The sequence below is a fragment of the Penicillium longicatenatum genome (genome assembly GCF_028827895.1).
Source record: "Penicillium longicatenatum strain IBT 33135 chromosome Unknown contig_7_segment0_segment0, whole genome shotgun sequence".
Taxonomy (NCBI): Eukaryota; Fungi; Ascomycota; class Eurotiomycetes; order Eurotiales; family Aspergillaceae; genus Penicillium; species Penicillium longicatenatum.
The window spans coordinates 4,413,500-4,431,755 of NW_026643124.1; the positions used below are offsets into that span (position 1 = coordinate 4,413,500).

General features: G+C 48.4%; 6 protein-coding genes across 6 annotated transcripts; 3 read left to right on the top strand and 3 right to left on the bottom strand.

The window, feature by feature from the left end:
- Positions 1-1,108: 1,108 nt before the first annotated feature.
- N7484_011913 (SNU13 family protein) lies at positions 1,109-1,604 on the bottom strand (the record flags this gene model as incomplete). The annotated part of the gene is made up of 3 exons (XM_057122300.1): positions 1,109-1,398; positions 1,463-1,531; positions 1,583-1,604. The coding sequence occupies 3 exons, from the start codon at positions 1,602-1,604 to the stop codon at positions 1,109-1,111; spliced, it is 381 nt and encodes a 126-aa protein (XP_056968054.1).
- An 834-nt stretch (positions 1,605-2,438) lies between these two features.
- Positions 2,439-4,094, bottom strand: N7484_011914 (uncharacterized protein; the record flags this gene model as incomplete). Its single annotated transcript, XM_057122301.1, has 1 exon — positions 2,439-4,094. One exon carries the CDS (start codon positions 4,092-4,094, stop codon positions 2,439-2,441), a length of 1,656 nt encoding a protein of 551 aa, XP_056968055.1.
- Positions 4,095-7,050: 2,956 nt separating this feature from the next.
- On the top strand, positions 7,051-8,976 carry N7484_011915 (MDR family MFS transporter; the record flags this gene model as incomplete). The annotated part of the gene is made up of 5 exons (XM_057122302.1): positions 7,051-7,304; positions 7,370-7,673; positions 7,732-8,148; positions 8,222-8,240; positions 8,294-8,976. 5 exons carry the CDS (start codon positions 7,051-7,053, stop codon positions 8,974-8,976), a joined length of 1,677 nt encoding a protein of 558 aa, XP_056968056.1.
- A 1,314-nt stretch (positions 8,977-10,290) lies between these two features.
- On the top strand, positions 10,291-11,670 carry N7484_011916 (uncharacterized protein; the record flags this gene model as incomplete). The annotated part of the gene is made up of 2 exons (XM_057122303.1): positions 10,291-10,328; positions 10,377-11,670. 2 exons carry the CDS (start codon positions 10,291-10,293, stop codon positions 11,668-11,670), a joined length of 1,332 nt encoding a protein of 443 aa, XP_056968057.1.
- A 2,440-nt stretch (positions 11,671-14,110) lies between these two features.
- On the bottom strand, positions 14,111-15,574 carry N7484_011917 (uncharacterized protein; the record flags this gene model as incomplete). The annotated part of the gene is made up of 1 exon (XM_057122304.1): positions 14,111-15,574. The coding sequence occupies one exon, from the start codon at positions 15,572-15,574 to the stop codon at positions 14,111-14,113; it is 1,464 nt and encodes a 487-aa protein (XP_056968058.1).
- Positions 15,575-16,380: 806 nt separating this feature from the next.
- N7484_011918 (uncharacterized protein) lies at positions 16,381-18,233 on the top strand (the record flags this gene model as incomplete). The annotated part of the gene is made up of 2 exons (XM_057122305.1): positions 16,381-16,689; positions 16,740-18,233. 2 exons carry the CDS (start codon positions 16,381-16,383, stop codon positions 18,231-18,233), a joined length of 1,803 nt encoding a protein of 600 aa, XP_056968059.1.
- Between the last annotated feature and the right edge of the window lie 23 nt (positions 18,234-18,256).

The following is an 18,256-nucleotide window of genomic DNA, read 5'->3' on the forward strand; positions in this document are numbered from 1 at the left end:
AACCTACTTCATTCCCATGGGATATATTATTCCGCATCCCCTCCTGAGGATTCTGCGTCGAGCCAATAAGGCACCAGTCTCGGTCAGGGCCAGTCCGAGACACCACGGGGGAATCCATCAGTCATGTTCCACTTGGTGCCCCGCTAAGATGGAAGAGAGAAGCCATGGAACGCGAAGGTGGAGTGCACGTTTAGGTGTTAGACGACCCCACAGGAAAATTACTAGCATAGAACGAGATTGGAGGATCAAAGAGGGCCCGAAAGTTGTCTGGAATTAAGTGATCGTCTGTTTTGGATCCTATGCTGATGCAACGGCGCCACACTAGGGTTCGGTTCGGTCAATAGTTCCATTGGCGGACCCTAGGCCCATCTTTCTCAAACGCCTTGAGCCTCTCTGGCTCTGCCGTGTTGCTTATTGTGTACTGACTTCGTAATATTGTGCCGCGTCAGCTGTCTGCAATCTGTAAGTAAGGTAGATCTGATAAAGTCCTAGTCATCATTCTACTGACTTGTGGCCCCGCTGCTCGTGTGGTGCTTTGATCTTACAAGCTCCGGTGGCACTGCCGATCTTTTTCGGTAGCTTCTTCACGAAGTGGCCTCGGGTCTATGGTGGCTTGCAGGGGTGATCGGGTTATAGATATCCGAGTGATGATACCCCGCGTCATATTTAACTTGCAAAATGCACCAATGCCCCAATGAATTCTCCGTGCTAGGGTTGGATGACGTCGATGCAGGCCTGCTAGATGCACCTCGGCACTTGATTCAAGGGGACTGAATGTACCGGGCCACGCAATGCTCGTGCTCTCCACTTCCAACGGAAAGAACTAGGGGCTAACATTCGCTACAGCACGTGCAACGAAATCTAAATACTCTAAATAATGATTGATGACTACTCTGACGATGTGCCTAGCAATTTCTCAAAATGATCTGAAATTGTATCTCAAAGCTGAAAAGATCTAGCTAAAGTCTTGGACAGCAACTCGCGAGGCCAGAATAAGAGCCGAAGCTCCATTCTTCGCTAAACACATCCTCACAGCCCGACCGATGCCGCATATTCTTCCCTCTTCGATACAACCCTCCATCAGTCACGATCCATGGTATTGAGGTCCTTAGATCATCAGACGCTCGACAGCGGTCTTGATGGTGCGGATCTGGTTGGTCAACTCGGAGGCCTCGTTGGTAGTGATCGAGCAAGCAATCACAGGGCGGGAGACACCGGTAGCACGGCCCAGAGCCATCTTGCTGGGGACGTAGACGTAGGGAACGTTCTTGTCCTCAGCAAGGAGGGGCAGGTGAAGGACGATAGCCAGAGGAGAAGCATCGGCGGCGAGGACGACGATCTCGGAGGTACCGCGGTTCAGGGTCTTGGTAGCCTCGTTGGCACCCTTCTTCAGCTGGCCTGTTCAAAGATTAGCTTTGCTCCAGAGGTCGAGTCTTTCTCTCCACATGATATTGGAACGTACGGTAGTGGGAAGCCTGCTGGACAAGGTCGAGGAGGGACTGAGTCAAAGACTCATCGGCGATGGGCCAGGCTGTGAAGAATTAGCATTGATATGTAGATCAGATGTAGCTTGAAAACTTACCAGCGTTGGTATCTTCGGCCATTGTTGTAAAGAGAAATCAAATCCAAATCTTTCGAGATATGGGCTCACGCAAAGGATCACTGCCTTTTAAATTAAGCAAATGAAATTGGGGTATTGGGGTGGGTTGAAGATTTTCGATGGAAAATTTCTGGAAATGGAATAGACGGGATCACACCGCCTTCTGGTCAGTCACGTGGGGAAGGGATCAGAGCCAGGTCACGTGGTATAGCAGCTGATAGATCTGGGTCACGTGATATGGATCGGCATAATCACCCCGCCTGCCCGATTGAGAACCTTGCGATGCACATAGTTAAGATCCGCGCGCTCACTATTTCTCCGGCTTTCCCCCGTTGAACAGAAAACGAGAAAAATCAATCTCAGAAAGTTTGAGACGAAGTCTTCGCCACAATGGCCTAATTCGTGGTACATTAGCGAAATGGAGTTGCTCAATGATAAGCTTGTTTTTTAAATTTACTGTAAATTTTCAACAATCTTAAAGCAGTTGATTAGAATGACATCTGATATGATGTTGCTCCTATACTCCACAAGAAAAACGCCACAGTGAATAGAAACCAACCTAGCCCGCCCCCGCGAAATATTGGCGTTGCTGGTGCCGCACGTTTGTTTGGGGTACGGGTCTCGCATTCTCGCAGAAAATTCCAGAATAGCGATTCATTAAATAACGAAGACTAAGATGGAAGTGGAATCAACATAGGCAAGATATTCGTTAAATTTCAGGTCATTTATTAACTCAAGTTTTATATGCAATGTGCTCAGTTCCCTGAGTCTGATGATGTATGTACTAATCTAAGTCCATGTAATGGATCAATGCTCCAAATGCTTTGTATGCAATATTTTAAAGGACATTAGCAGCCACAGTGGTGCTAGCCAATTTCGACCGAGCACGAAGGTCAGGCCCGAATTTATACAGCACGAATGGGATGAATGTCAACAGCGTGGCAATCAGAGCCAGCAACAACCCAGCATACTGGCTGCCCAAGTTTTCAAAGAATTGAGTAGCAAACAGTGGCGAGACAGCACCAAGTGTGTTACGCATGAAACCCTGACCGGCGATGGCGGAAGACGAGTTCTCACCATAGCAGTCAGAGGTGTAGCTGTAACAAGACTCGAAGATGAAGAAGATTCCAATACCAATGAGAGCCAGACCAATGACAGGACCGACCCAGGTGAGCTCGGCGTATTGGGTGAAGCTATAGATGAAAAGACCGACTGGCAGCCAGACGGCTCCGCACATGGCACCGTACAGACGGGCTTCGGGGTCAACCTTGCGGGAGGGATCCGCGACGAGAGATTTGTACTTCTTGATCTGGAAGAAGTTCATGCCAAAGCCGATGGTGGTACCAACACAGAGAGCAATGTAGGGGAGACCGGCTACACCCTCACCCCAGCCACGCTTGTCGGCGAATGTGATCGGGATAACAGACAAGAAGAGGAAAGTCAGGAACCAGGCGAAACTAATCCAGAGACCAAAGGCAAAGACAACAGGCTCAGTGAAAAGCATACGGATAGCTTTGACGGATGAGTTGTGCAGCATCTCCTTGATGCCGGGAGCCTCGAGGTCGTTATGGGTGACGAAGCGCTCATCTCCAGTGTTCTTGCGGAGCATCTTGGCTCGCTTGGAGAGGGTTACACCACCACGGGTTTCACACAAGAAAATGGCAATGACAATACCAAGAGGGATGTTTGCCAAACCCTGGATGCCTTCCACCCATCTCCATCCTAGAGCCTGGTCGATAAAACCGGCATAGATCGGGGCGGCGACGGTACCGAAGATGGCAATGAAGGAGAACGAGGCCATCGGGATGGCACGGTGAGCCGGAGTGTACATGTCGCCAAAGGTACCACCGACAAGGATGGTTCCAACACATCCAAACAGACCGAGAAGGGCACGGCAGACAATGATAGTGGCGATGTTCTTTCCAAGTGAGAGCCCGATGAACATGAGGACGAAGCAAACATAACTACCAACGTAGATGACCCGCCGTCCAGCCAGCTCACAGAAAGGAGCCAGGAAGAGGGGAGCAAGGGCACAAGTAAAGTTGAATGTGAACAGACCCAATTGACCCAGCTCGGTGGAAACACCAAGATCTTCAACCATGTCTGAGATACCCGAACTGTAGGCTGTTGTGGCAAGACCGATGAAAAGGGTCATCAAGCAAAGCAGACAACTAATGAAAGCCTTCCTCTTTTCACTCCAATTGAAAGGATTTTCCTTATCGCCCTCGACGAACTCAAGCACAAGAAAATTTCCTCCATTGTGTTCCATCTTCCTTGTCACTGTGAGTGGCATGTCGAAGTCAACCTCTTGCAAAAGTCGGTTGTCGAAATCTGGCGATTGTTCATCGTAAAGTTTTTCGCGGTATGTTCCTCCAACGATCCAACCTTTTTGATTTGCGCTGGGGGTCTCATCGTGTGTGGCAGTCATTTCCGTTATAGGAATGTTCTCGTCGTGAGAAGCAGAGACCGGCTGCTGCTGTTGTTTCGACTTCATGGTGTAATATGTGTAGTCCTTAAGAAAGGATGAAAAGAAATTTATGATATTAGAAGGAACCAGAATTCGGGGGAAATGAGACAGAATATAAACCGCCTACTTCCAGGGGAAGGTACTTCGTCATCCGCAAAACTCCGGGTTTGCGAGTATGGGGCTGCGGGCCTCTCCAACAACAAAGCGTGGGGTCTTGGCCTAGCAGTGCTCCATGGTGGTCTAATGTGTTCTCGGATCCTTCAATCGACAGATTTGACTTTCGCCAAGGTGGAGGTACATTGAAATTAATCTCCTTGCTATCATACAGTGTGTACATACGTTGTATAATTCGGTCTGTTGCTTGTCCAGCGATTCTACTATAGATTGTCGAGCTACAATAAAAGCCGTCCACCTGACTCTGAACTTCTGAAAGAGACTAGTGACGACACCCCGGACAGCCCGGACTATGCACGAGCTTTCGATCGTATCTTGTTTTGTGAGACCAGAATCACAAGTCCATGGTTACAACCAGCTTCGCTCGTATGAAACTTGTGGATCACGAAATTGATGGACGAATTGTGGCCAAGAACAGGAACGCCACGTAGCTAAGAGATTGACATGTTCGGACAAGGCCCGCGTGTGAGCAGTCCAGGGTGGATTTTGATAACACCGAAAAGGGACCGACGACTTCCCGATCCTGATCTCTCCGAACCGGACTCGGCTTCGGTCAGTCCCGCCCGCCGAGAAGTCGGCATGCCGTGAAAAGATCGGCTTCTTTCGGTCCAGCCATTCTTGGGAGTATTTATAATTTTTTTTTTTTTTGGTTTATACTATAACCATACGTAAATGCTTCATATTCGTACTTGAAGTTTTAGATCTAGGGTTTGTCGCAGTATGGAGCCATGAATCGTCCTGAACTGGTACCTATTCCCCGTTGGGTTGACCGAAATGATCGTCTGGTCGGTAGATCCTCGGAGACCCACAAGAAAATTATTAGTGACGAACAATATGATTTTGTGCCTGGTGAGAACAACAAATTGAGTTTTCGTGGTCCACACCGAATCAATTGAGGTACCTCCGGTTTCACCCTCATCACTCCCCTATTCGCGTTAAAGTCCGGCATGCAAAATGCCTAACGGGCATAAATCTCTTACGATCATCATGTGTTCTCTTGAACAATCCCCCCAAAGAGGATTCCACTGACATCATTCTCCCTACAATTCGCTCTCACATGCTGCATGGCATCCACTGATGGTAATTATCCCAACGGATCGAAACTTTCCAACGCCCGACGAGTGCAGCTTGAAGATCTTGCCTTAGAAGGTAGTCGCATACTGGACTCGAGAAAAAAAAAATTCAAACAATGAAGATTCTTTTTTCTCTTCCGTAGTTTTATAACTCGCGGTAACGGAAAGCCTCAAAAATTGGGCCCGACAAGGTCCCGATGATCTAATAGCCAATTCACCAAGCCGACTGATCCCTTCCAAAGTTCTTCATATTTCCTAGCTGAACAGAATTAACGTACTGTTGAGGTCTCGAATAACTCAAACTTTAACTCATGGGTATATTCAGCAACTTCTAAAGTTAAGCAAATGTTTATGTTGTGGTATTTCGTAGAAGACCTGTAGCCATCAAAAAGTCATCCATCGTCCTTGACGAGAGATATTTGTCACATTGAAGGCTTTACCCATGTCTAATTTTTTAAGGCAAACATTGAAACCATTGAGTGTGAAGATTGCACTAGGGTTTAAGACCGATGCTAGACAGGCTACCCGTGGACTAAAATTGGCAGAGGACGAACCAGGAAAATGATGCAAGGGAAGATTGGGATTGGATTGGCCAGATGTTTACATACAAGGTTGTTTAGGACCATTCTTGGAGGTCTTGCTAGCATCAAGTGTCAAATTAATGGGGCTCTGGCATTGTTCTGATTAGCTTTCTTGCTATACTATTCGCATCTTTGACTGGCTGAGTATTTATGCCTGATGTGACAGGCGCCCAAGTCTGCTTCTGCCAGGCTTAGTGACTCTCAGATGTTTTTTCATTTTTCCTTTTTCCTTTTTTCTTCATCTCGCCAAGACATCCTTGTAATGAGACCGATCGTTTTCTCCTCTGTCCCTTCCACTGGTACGGAATTTGTAGTGTTAGCATGCCTGCGGTTGACTTTGTGCTACTCACACCTCTTTATTCCCACTATGCGATCCCGAGAACAGGTCCACAGGCCCGCTTTTAGCTCAATGCCAAGCACCAACAAGCATTTATCCGTCCACACCTTGGCGATATTACTTGATACGCGCCACTCGAGTCTCCACGCACCTTGTAGGTGGGGGATAAGATAAAATGAATCGTGAGTTTGTTTCAACGCGAAACAGTGACAGCCTCTCAAGTTGGGTGTACACAAAATGTCATTATCCGGTCGCTAAACCACAAATGAGAATGGCAAGGCTAGATGTTAGTTTACACCTACGACAAAAGCCAACTCATTTCCACCCACCGGCGAAGAGTCACGGGTACAGGCGTCTCATCAGCATGCGTGGCGGGGACCCGACTGCCTCCGTACAAACACTTCCCCACAAACACGAATCGTGACCCCCCGGAAAAGGCTCGCACCACCCACGAAAACCGAGGATACAAATGGAGCTCCCCACTTGCGATCTGTGCGGCGTCTTATCCGGCATAATTGCGGTATGTCTTGTACCTCATTGCCGTCTTGGAGTTTTCGTTGGCGTGCAATCCGAAGCAATGCATTGATGCCGGATTACGATCCTTCAAAATCCCAAGGCTCCAGGATTTCGTTTCTTGCTGTTGAGTCAGCAGATGGCGGTGAACCTCATCCATTGGATATCGGGCATTCTCAACAGGCTGCTATCGTCCCCTCCTTGTGCTGAGGAACTTTTCTTTTGGTTCCGATCGCTACCTTTCTTCTGCCCCTGGCTCCAGCGCTGTACTCTTTATTCACACGCATGATAGCGTGCCGACCAGGATGGCTCTGAATCCTCCCGCAGAAAATGCGGTTGCAGCTGCAGGTGCCGGCATGGTGGAGCCAAAATTGCAGGAAGTAGGCCAAGAAACGGAGAATACCGACAGGCCTGTCAAATTTTCGAAGGTGCTCATGATATCAATTGTATTATGCTTGGCAACTTTGTGCGTATCAATAGACAATACGATCATTTCCACCGCTGTACCTCGGATTACCAAGCAATTCCACAGCATTGATGATGTGGGTTGGTATGCAGCGTACGTGATCCATCCGTGAATTCAAAAGCAAGGTATTGGGGAGACATTGACGGGGATCGGAACAGAATCTACCCATTGACATCCTGCGCATTCCAACCTTCATATGGAAAGATCTATACACTCTTCTCCAGCAAATCTGTTTTCTTGGCCGCGTTGCTGATATTCGAGGTCGGAAGCGTTGTCTGTGCAACTGCACTTACTTCTCACGTGTTCATTCTGGGGCGGGCATTGGCAGGTGTAGGCTCCGCTGGGATACAAGCAGGCACTACACTCATTCTCGCTGAATGTGTTCCATTGAGCCAGCGGCCAACATGGAACAGCATAATTGGTAGCATGTTTGCAGTCGGGAGCGTGGCTGGACCTTTACTGGTAATTGCACATTCCTTACTCGTGGGTTGTAATTGGCTTTGGTTGACAGCTCGAGTAGGGAGGATCTTTCTCGGATACAACTACATGGCGTTGGTGCTTTTACATAAATCTCCCAATGGGGGGCTCTGTCATGATCTTCATCTTCCTTTTCTATCACAGTACTAGCAGTGACGAGACAGCATTTGAGTCGACCGGATTTCGCAGCCAAATCGCTCGCTTCGACTTGGCTGGCACTTTTACCTTTATGTCCGCAACTGTTTGTCTTCTCTTAGCACTCTCTTGGGGCGGTACGACATATGCATGGGATAATGTTCACATGATAGCCCTGCTCGCTCTTGCTGGTCTTCTATTTTGCTTTTTCGTGGGCGTCGAATACTGGATGAAAGATAGGGCTATCATTCCTTTGCGCTTACTACGTACACGAAGCATATGTGCGGCAATCTGGTTTGGCATTTGCCTTGGAGGCGTATTCTTTGTAAGCCTCCCACAGCTCAAGCTGAATAACTACCTTATTTGGCTGACAAACACACGACGTCCGTGTTAAATAGATCAATGTCTATTACATTCGTAAGTGTGGTAGAAAGTTGGGTGCCAATAATGTATACTGATCTGGCCTTTAGCGCTATGGTTTCAAATTGTCAATGGCGTCTCTGCCGTCGAATCAGGAATCCTCTTCATCCCATTTATGGTCAGTGTCGTCGGCGGATTCATGCTCGCGGGCTTTGGTACTGCTGGAACGGGATATTACACACCCTTCGTCTACGCTGGATCAGTGCTAATGTCTATCGGTACTGGCCTTTTGATGACTGTTCAGCCCCATGATACCTCCCGTGCCAAGTGGGTCGGGTTTCAGATAATATGCGGAGCAGGAATTGGTCTAGGAGAAGAGCAAGGACTGTACATGGTGCAGACCACGCTTCCTGAAAGTGATGTTGCAACTGGAATTGGCCTCATCCTGTTCGCGCAGACGTTTGGTGGTGCTTTGTTTGTGTCGATCGCGCAATTGGTTTTTCTGGAGAACATCGGCAAAGCACTGAAAACACTAGCCCCGAACGTGAATCCTAAGTCTGTTCTGGACGGAGAATCGACGGGCTCATCGCCAGAATTACAGGCAGTCTATAGCATGGCAATCAAAGGTGCCCTCCGCATTGGGCTTATACTAGCAACTGTATCGACTCTAGGCGCCGTGCTCTACGAGTGGAAAAGCCTGAAGACGAAGAGTGAGGATGAAAATCGCGAGCGCGGGGGTTTGCAGGAGCCGCAAAAGGTAGTTGGGGTTCAGCCAGAGGTCAAAAAGCTATAAGAACCAATGAGGCATGGAATATACTATGTATGTGGACAGAAAGTAGTAGCTGAGTATTGAAAATGTAACCTCGATGTATGTAAATCTGCATCATCTCTAAGCACTGAACACAGGTCTTCCAAGCTTCGCACAAATTTTGATTTTGAATCGCTTATATTAGCCAGAGAGAATCTTATTCGGTCCCCAATAATATGAAAGCACCCAGTAAAACGCCCGAGGCGACATGTAGAATTCTTTTGTGCCTCTTTTGCGTGACATAAACAATCAGCGTCGGCTCCTTTGGGTCTTGCAAGGTCGGCAGGTAAGGGCCTCAACTCGAATTTTCAAGCGACAAGTGTGACTAAGATGCATGGGCATACATATAACCTACTTTTAGCGTCCTAGATATTTTTGACACATGGATGACAGTGGTGGTGGATACTAGGGAGCAGAAAGGTGTACTGTACTGTAATGTTATCGAGACCTGTCAAAGCACGCCTGGAATTCCCAGCCAAGTATATATATCGAAGCCCAGTTTGCGCATTAAATTGCTTCCAACTCTCAATCGATACCCTGAATAAGCCAGCGCTACGGGTATCACGCCCCGAGGGATCCCCCAGAGACCAATTGCCAATCTATGCATCTTTGGATACGGCATGGCTGGTGCTCTTTTATCCCAGAGTTCGCATTGCTTGTATTCAGATGCGTGTATTTTCAGCCTGGGGTCTATAGATCTCCAAAATTGCGACCTAACCAGATCCAAATGAATATCACCTGACCTACGAGAAGAAATCTTCAAAAGTACACTGAGAAATAGTGCCAACTCCCGACCCCACTCTATTATGGTGCAATCTTTGTATATCTGACGGCATGATTTGCTCCAAGCTGAGTCCGGTTAGGTCGCAGATCGTATTTATACTGCCTAGCTCAATACACAAAGGTGGCTTCTGGCTCATAGGAAAGGGTATCGCATGGGAGCATGGTCATATTGATATATGATGCTGTTCCGGGAGCCCGCTCGTGCTATGACATCATCCCCGGAAACGCGGCATATGTACCCCAGGTTCTCGCTGTGGATCATGCAATTCGCACAATCAACCCATACAAGGAGGAAATACCTTGTTCCTATTACCCCCACAAGCGTCATGATGATGCAACTAACCTGCATAGGATAATTTTCCGCAATGCTTTAAGTAACGACATGCCAAGACGATTGTCGGTGTCAAGCTTTCTTCGTTCCACACTTACAGCTTTGGAAATCGGAGAAAATCGATTTTGACCCTTGCATTAAAGGCTGTGAATTTATTTTACCTACAATAAAAGTCATTGACCGCCATGTCACCTAAAATTCAGCACACTCATCAATTGCATCAGTAAGTTATACTCATCTGTCATCAAATTCACCACTAACCTTCTCCCAGCCTCGGCAGTTGGATGCCCGCAGACCATGACGCCCACCGAGAATGGCTAGGCGGAGTGATCCAGCACGTGGACAACAACGAAAAAGAGCTTCACCCCGTTCTAAAGGAATTCCAAGATCTGATCGAAACCAACACCCGAGTGTACATGTTGCTTGAAGGAATGTTCAAGGAAGTCCCAAACAAGAAGCCCTACAGCCAGGATCCAACAGGCCACCCCGAAATTCGTGACTACAAGCACTTTCTCCAGGTCCTCAACCACTTGTTGACAACGGCCCCATCATGGACTGACAAAGCCCACCGCGTCGGTTTGGTCGGGCTACCCATCAATGCAGTGCTAGACTGGCCAATGGGCACACCAAGTGGTTACGCTGCATTCCTTGACCCCGAGATCAATGCGATGTTCAAGAAGATTCTCAATGCCTGGGGCGAGTTCTTGCGTTCCCCCGCATCCGCTGATGTCCTGAACAAAACCTCTAATGGCTGGTTTGGTGAGACCGGACACCGGGACCTCACTGCTGTCGCGAAGATCGGTCCCACGGCTACTGAAACCCTCGAGTTCCACGAGATGTTCCATTGCGACCCCTCTGCATCGAATTACGGCTACAAGTCATGGGACGACTTCTTCACTCGCCTATTCCGCGAGGGAATGCGCCCGGTCGCAGAACCGGATAACAACCGGGTTATTGCTAATGCATGCGAGTCAAGACCATTCAGACTCGCACATGATGTGAAAGCCCGCGACAGGTTCTGGATCAAGAGTCAACCGTACTCAGTGCTGGATATGTTGGCCCATGATCAGTATGCTGAGCAGTTCGTTGGTGGTACGGTCTATCAGGCGTTTTTGAGTGCTCTGAGTTACCACCGCTGGCATGCACCTGTTTCAGGAAAGGTTATGAAGGCCTTCGTTGCCGATGGGACATACTATTCGGAACCGTTATTTGAGGGCGTCGGCAATCCGCAGCCCCATGTCCAGGATATCGATATCGCTGGTCAGGTTACCTCACAGGGATATATTACTTCAACTGCTACCAGGGCTATCATCTTTATTGAGGCTGATGACCCGGCAATTGGCCTCATGGCCTTTATTGGTGTAGGTATGGCTGAAGTTTCAACCTGCGATATTACCGTCAAGGAAGGTCAGCATCTTACCAAGGGAGATGAGATCGGTATGTTCCACTTTGGTGGATCTACTCATTGTCTTCTCTTCCGGAAGGGTGTTAATGTCACCGGATTCCCTGAGCCGGGCATGGAAGAGAATATGCCAGTTCGGAGCCGACTGGCTATTGTTTCATAGTTTCTAAGGTTGTCGATACGCATGTTCAGCATCTATAGTCAATCTGTACATGCCGTCCACACACATGTGGTCATAATTACAGCAAATAAAGTTTCATGTGCAGTATCCATTGATCCCAAAATTGAAGACAGTAAATTTTTGAAACACCGACGCATTCTTGTGGATAAACACTTTAACCCTTTAGGAGCTTTCTTCAGCCACCAAACTGCTAATCCCCGGCCTGTATTACGTTCAAGGTTCTCGGCTTTTCAACCAAAACATCCACGACAAGAGCCAGAATAAACACTCTCCTCCTAATCTTCCCACTGGTTCTAGTTAAGAGAATCTTTTGTTTTTTTCTTTTTTTGGCCTGAGGATTGGCTGGGTTAGAATTGACAACGAGGCGGACAAGGGCGTCGAAACAAGTGACTCAAATCTCATCAGCAAGGCATACTTGGCCACCAGACTTCCAACATCAAGAAATCACTACTGTATACTCACCATTGCCGCAAAATGCTAAATACCGGTGCGTTTCAGGGTTGAAGATAAGGTGGGCAGGCCCACTCCGCTTGGGCCACCAATACCTAATGCGGCCCGCGACGATCAAGTCTGGCCTCAAGGGCGAACGCGATCAGGCAACTCCGCACATATGAGATATTTCGTCACAACATGCAGTGTGAGAGATAGGAACATATTTGATTGGTCGGTCACTTGTCTGATCCTTCATTTCATTGAGAATGTTGCAAAGGGGGTTACCAGCTGGGCAGGAGCGTAATCTTAGCTCAGCCGCATACTTAAGATCTGCTCAATGCCTGCTGGGTTACGATTTGTGCTACCTTCGGAGTTAGCCTGCCAAATAGATTATCAGATGGACTCCCCGGATACGTTCGAGGGGGTTGTGAGGATATTCTCCAGAACTGCGGGAGATCGGCCATGATGCGCCATTTCCCCACTGCTCTGGCTCCAAGATGGGGGAAACGAGATCTGATGATGCAGCCGCCGATCATATCGGAGCTGGGGCAAGCTGTAAGAACTTTCTCTGAACTGTAAAGGCAAAAGCCAAGCTCAAGTGAGCTAATCGTCGCGTCTTTCAGCTGGTTATGTGGATTGGCGTGGCGCTCTCGTGCACTTTTGTCGCTATCCGGACCCACGCTCAATACCGAAACAGCAGGCGACTTTTCAAAAACGACTACTGCATATTTTTTGCTTTGGTATGTCACATTGCCACAGCTATTGTTTATCAAATTGCTATACCGCCAATGTATGATGTGCTGAGCGTCAGTGCCGGTCTGAGGCCAATGGGACCGACATTTATGGATCAGGGGGCCTTCTTCCTCAAGCTACAGTATGCGGCCGACATCCTCCTTTGGACGACCCTGTGGTCGGTGAAATTCTCACTTTTATTCTTTTTTTGGCGACTATTTGACTCGGTGCATTCGCCGATGAAGCTTTTTTGGTGGATTATGTGTGGGATCACGGCGTCTACTTGGATCACAAGTGTAATTCTTCAACAGTTCGCTTGCGATCCCATAGGAGACTTTTTTATCCCAGGTAAAAATACCCATCAGCAACCAAGGACAGAATTGACTCCATATAGGCAAATGTGCGTCCGAAAGGGATATATTTTACTCTAATCTTGTCTTCCACTTTTCCGTATGCAGTGACATTTCCGGTGATGTGTGTGGTGCGTTATCCCTTGATCCGCTTATCCATCGGCGGAGCTAACTCAGACAGTGATGCTGATCCCCTTTCCTCTCCTCTACAAACTGAAGATTGATAATCGAAAACGATGGACCCTTATCGGACTATTCTCCCTTCCGATCATCCCGGTTTTATTTGCGTGCCTCCGCTTGATCAAATCCAATAACCCGGATGGAGACGTCGATCCTATCAGATTCCAGTTATATTCAATGCTGGAGAATACGGCAGCTATTGTTACCTCCTGCCTTCCCGCGTTTCGTCTATTTGTCATTAATGTTCAAAACTCGTCTGCTCCGGGCGGTTCGCGGTCGTCTCGTCGGTTCTCTTGGGTCTTTACGAGTTCGTTTAGGAGTGGGGACTTTTCGCAGCACCAAAGGAATAAAGCGATCCCTTTGGAAACTTTGCTGGAGACTCATCAGGAGAACAGGTTATCTTCCCACGAGATGGGGCTCATAAGAGATAATTCGAATAAGGACAGCGACGGGGGTTCACTTCAACTTGCCTCTTCTATGGGCAACAGAGCGTGGTGTAGCCACGAGTTTAATTCCGCTTGATTTCATGCCACCCGGTATTTCATTACATTAGATGAAGGAGTCCCTCAAGGCTTCCTGAGGTCGAATCAACTCTACATGAATACCAGTCTGTTCAACGGTAGCGCGGTGACTTCCATACTCGAAGAGATATCTCCATTGTGAGGAGTTCCATAGATAATACCCTTATTCTGCTAGGATGCGACGAAAGGTGCAGCCCAAGATTTCTTCTATCGAAATATTCGACGAGCTTTCGATCGTGTAGTGGAAGACAATCTCCCGACCCCCAGTGTCCCTAAATCCTCACCAGGCGTAACGTCTCCCATACGGAGGTGGATAGATCCTAGCATCCGGGCTTTCTCCAAACCAGCCACGGTGACTGGAATATCACCTAGCGGGATATGTGGATTATCTCGTGTCAACGATGACACATATCCCAGAATCTCCGGTATCAAGGTGGCCGATCCGAGGAAGAATGTTAAGATGGATGCAGCAATCAAGATCAATATCGTCAATATAAAAGCCGTAATCCATCCAGGGTTGGTATGGAGTGTCAGCGATGAATTCATTTCAACCGCGTTGCCTGTCATAGCAGCGAAAACGGCAGAGCCTGTGTCCGTTTTCACTGTTGTTTGGTTGCCCCCGGCGCTCAGTTGGAGACCAGCGAGAGATGTCCGTGTCATGAAAGAATATCCCAGTCGCGCCACATAGAATGAATTGACCATCTGCGTCAGCCGCTGGGAAAATATCGCTGGGTCTAATTCATAGAGACTGATGTTGGCTCGAAAATCGGGATATGAGCCATATGGGTTAGCCATCCAGTAATCTAAAACTGTGGCAGCAGCCGGTTGCCCAGATGGAATGGCTTTTAGAATACTGCTTGTGAAGTTGTCGAATATTGTCGGCGTTGAAAATATTCCTGGTAGAGTTGTATCTGATTGACCTTGCCGTATTCTAGTCGCCGCGCAGCCACCCTGCTTGCGGGTCGAGCCACTTGTGAGATTGCAATTCACATCCATCATGACACTCCGAGAAGTTACCGCGCAGGTTGCCTCAGCCACTGGCTTGTTGTCCCTCGACCAGGAATTTATAAAATTGAATGACTTCCACGTTACGATAGCCTCTGTATTGGTTCCGTTAACATATTTGATATTTGGGACGGCCAGAGCCGAGACGTTTGACCCCTCGAAGGCTCGGTCGTAGAGGTCTTGACACCGGAACTCCAAGTATGATGTTTCCACGGAGGCCGACGTGCTACCATTGCTGACCAGCCCGAAAATAGGAATCCCGAGCTGAGATGTGTATACCACATTGTCTCCGGCCACCTCTGTCCAATCTGAGGTGTCGCTCGTCAAATTACTCAACAAGGGAACTTTCACATTACCCCAAAGGTCAGTCGTAGACCCCTTGGTGATTTTCGCAGTCACAAGACCACCGATAAACATCTCATCGCCAGGATCATTGGTCCACTTCCAATCGGCCAAAGCGGTGACATTGGCCGTCGCGGTAATATTCAAATAATTCAACCTGGGCGACGACAATGTCTTCCCGTGGTCGGCGGACAAGATGCGCAAGCTAGACTGCGCAGCTAGTGGTGACAATGCCCACAACACGGAAAGCCCAAGTCCGATGACATTCACAGACCGCAGCATCCAAGAGGTATATATGCTTCCAAACACCGTGGTGCTACCCATGAATCTTTGAATTGTCGACACTGAAGCACCCTGTTGCAAATTCCAATGTGCCAGTTGTTGACAAAAGCGCCCCACAATAGCTGCAAATAAGAGTGGAAATAATGTCACTTCCTACTATTTTGTCAGGTGGGAATTCGAGTTCCAAGCGGGTGTCTTACGACTTTCATCGCGATCTGTATAGCATTCCACGATCCTTGGGTAATTTCCCGTCCATGGAATCCCACTGCTATCCATGCAAGGCTGAAAAATGGAAGTATTGCGGTCATGCTAGCTGCCAGGGCGACCCACCGGCGATTTGATGGTTCTAGTGACCGAGGCTCGGTCTGTGGGGCGTCTATTGTGGTCTGAGGTGCGCCCTTTGAGTGTTTGGTAATAGAAGACAGTTCATTTTCGAAGGAGTTCACGTAGATCAACTTCGCCCTGTCGTGAGTGTAACTGGGATCCTCGTTCGCGACCGACCGGAACGCGCGACCAGGAAAACGTAGCATGTCAGAATCTCCGAGGCCACTAGATGATTATCAATTGTGACCCGACCCAGCCTACACGCGGGTGTTCAGAATTTAGGAAGCCTTGAAATTGTGTGTGGGATGCGGCTGAGCTGGATTCTAATGACCTAGACCTTGGCCCCCGCCCCAGCCCTCCTGTTCTCCTTGCCTCTTCAATCCTAGTCTGGCCCCCAAACTGAAATAAGCCAATCGAATGCACCTGGTTGGCGCATGGGCAAAAATGGACTGTGCGTTTGGTTCTAAACAGAACATCCGTTAACACCTAACACCGCCTTTCATCGGGTTTCAACACACGCCAACATGACATCGCGGCTAACCTCAGCACATACTGGGGTGATATCTGCGATTCAAGACGATGCAGAATATGAGTTATTATCCCAACCCACTCGAGCCAATCAAGGCTCACTCGGTCCGACATGTGAAAACCTCGCGGGTACCCAGGAGAATCCACAGAAGTTACGGCAATGGAAGTGGGGAAGCATAGCGGTTGATATATTGGGCATCCTGCTCGTCGTCCCGTTTATTTTCTTGATCTTATTTTGTGCTAGTCGGCACAACAAACCCGTGGATTCAGTTGAGCTGAACCGCATGAATCAGGGACTATGGGCGGTACGTTCGAAGCTAGTTTATGATACATCACATATGACTGACCGTTCCAGTCCGCCACCGCGTTTACCCTAGTCTTTTCTGCACTGGTCAGTCGCATGACCCGACGGATAGCGGAATGGAGGTTGGAGAGAGGGAGTTCGTTGAGGACTTTGGAGACTTTGAATGGAAGTTCAACGTTGATCAACACCGTCATCACACAACTCCGGCTGCGGACATTCGGAGGCCTATCACTTACACTAGGTCTCTTGTGGACAGTTTCTCCTGTTGGGAGTCAGTCCCCTCTACACATCCTCTCTACTGCTCCTACTGTGAGCATAACTCACCAGACAATACAACACCCCCAAGTCAACGGCTCTTCCGTCGCCGATGGAGCTGCTGACCTTCTCTGGTACGCGCCGTACATTGATGCCCTCTATACTACCAGCCTGATTGCTTCTGAGAGCTTCCGATATTCCTCAATGGACCCCTGGGCCAATTTGAAAATCCCGAACTTTGACGCTCTATCCTCAACGGCTAACTCTACCGGTTGGGTTACTGTGCCTACGGACCAGAATATTACTTATTCCGCTCTAACAGGCATCCCTCTCGGGGGATTGAATAAAGCCGGGAACTTCACTGCAGTGGTTGAATCTACATACTTTTCCTTGGAGCTTGTTAACACCACAGGGAATCTTGCGCTCAATGGAGATGGAGTTGAGGCAAATTTGACCATCGCGAAAGATTTCATTCCTTGGAATTCTTCGGATGCCTCTGCAAAGGAGACCGCATACGCTTCATTCAGTCCAGTCAATCAAACGTTCAAGGCAGTCTTCAAATGGAGCCAGCGATATTTCCAGTCGGAAGTCCGGTGCGTCGTGACAGGGAACTCGGTCAGAGACAGAGATTGCACCGTCAATGCAATGAAAATGAGCAGACCGAGTACACACCCTGAATTCAACTGGATTACTGCGGCAGATATCCAGGGCCAGTGGAATAGTTTGTTATCTGGCCAGAATTTTTCATTGTCGGAAGCGTATCTCCGGAATCCGCAGTCACCACTCGATGCCAAACTTTCGGACCATTCCACTGCTTCGCCATCTATGGATAACCTCCGTGTCCGCCTGGAGCAGCTTTTGAATACCATTTTCTTCAGCACTATTGACCCCGAGGGATCTTTGCAGGGTATCCCATCCAATCCAATTAAGGTCAACGCAACACGAGCCTTCTACAATCCAGGGTCTATATACGTTGTTGATTATATCTGGTTAGCGGTTTTCCTTGTTGCAACGACTGTAATGGCTGCTTCTGCTGTGGTCACTGCCGTTTTAACTAGTCTAAGTAAGAACCCAGATATCCTGGGGTACATTTCAACTTTTATTTGGACCTCACCGTTCTTGGGGCTTCCTCAGTCAGGCACCTTTGCTGGGGGTGGTGAGAAGACTCGCTCGATCAGACCTTTGAAAATTCGATTTGGGGATGTTAAAAGCGAAAGCGAGATTGGGCATCTGTCAATCGGAACCACATTGGACACAACAAGAGTGCAGCTAAGGCGTCTGTATACTTGACGATGCCCATCCTGGTAAGGGTA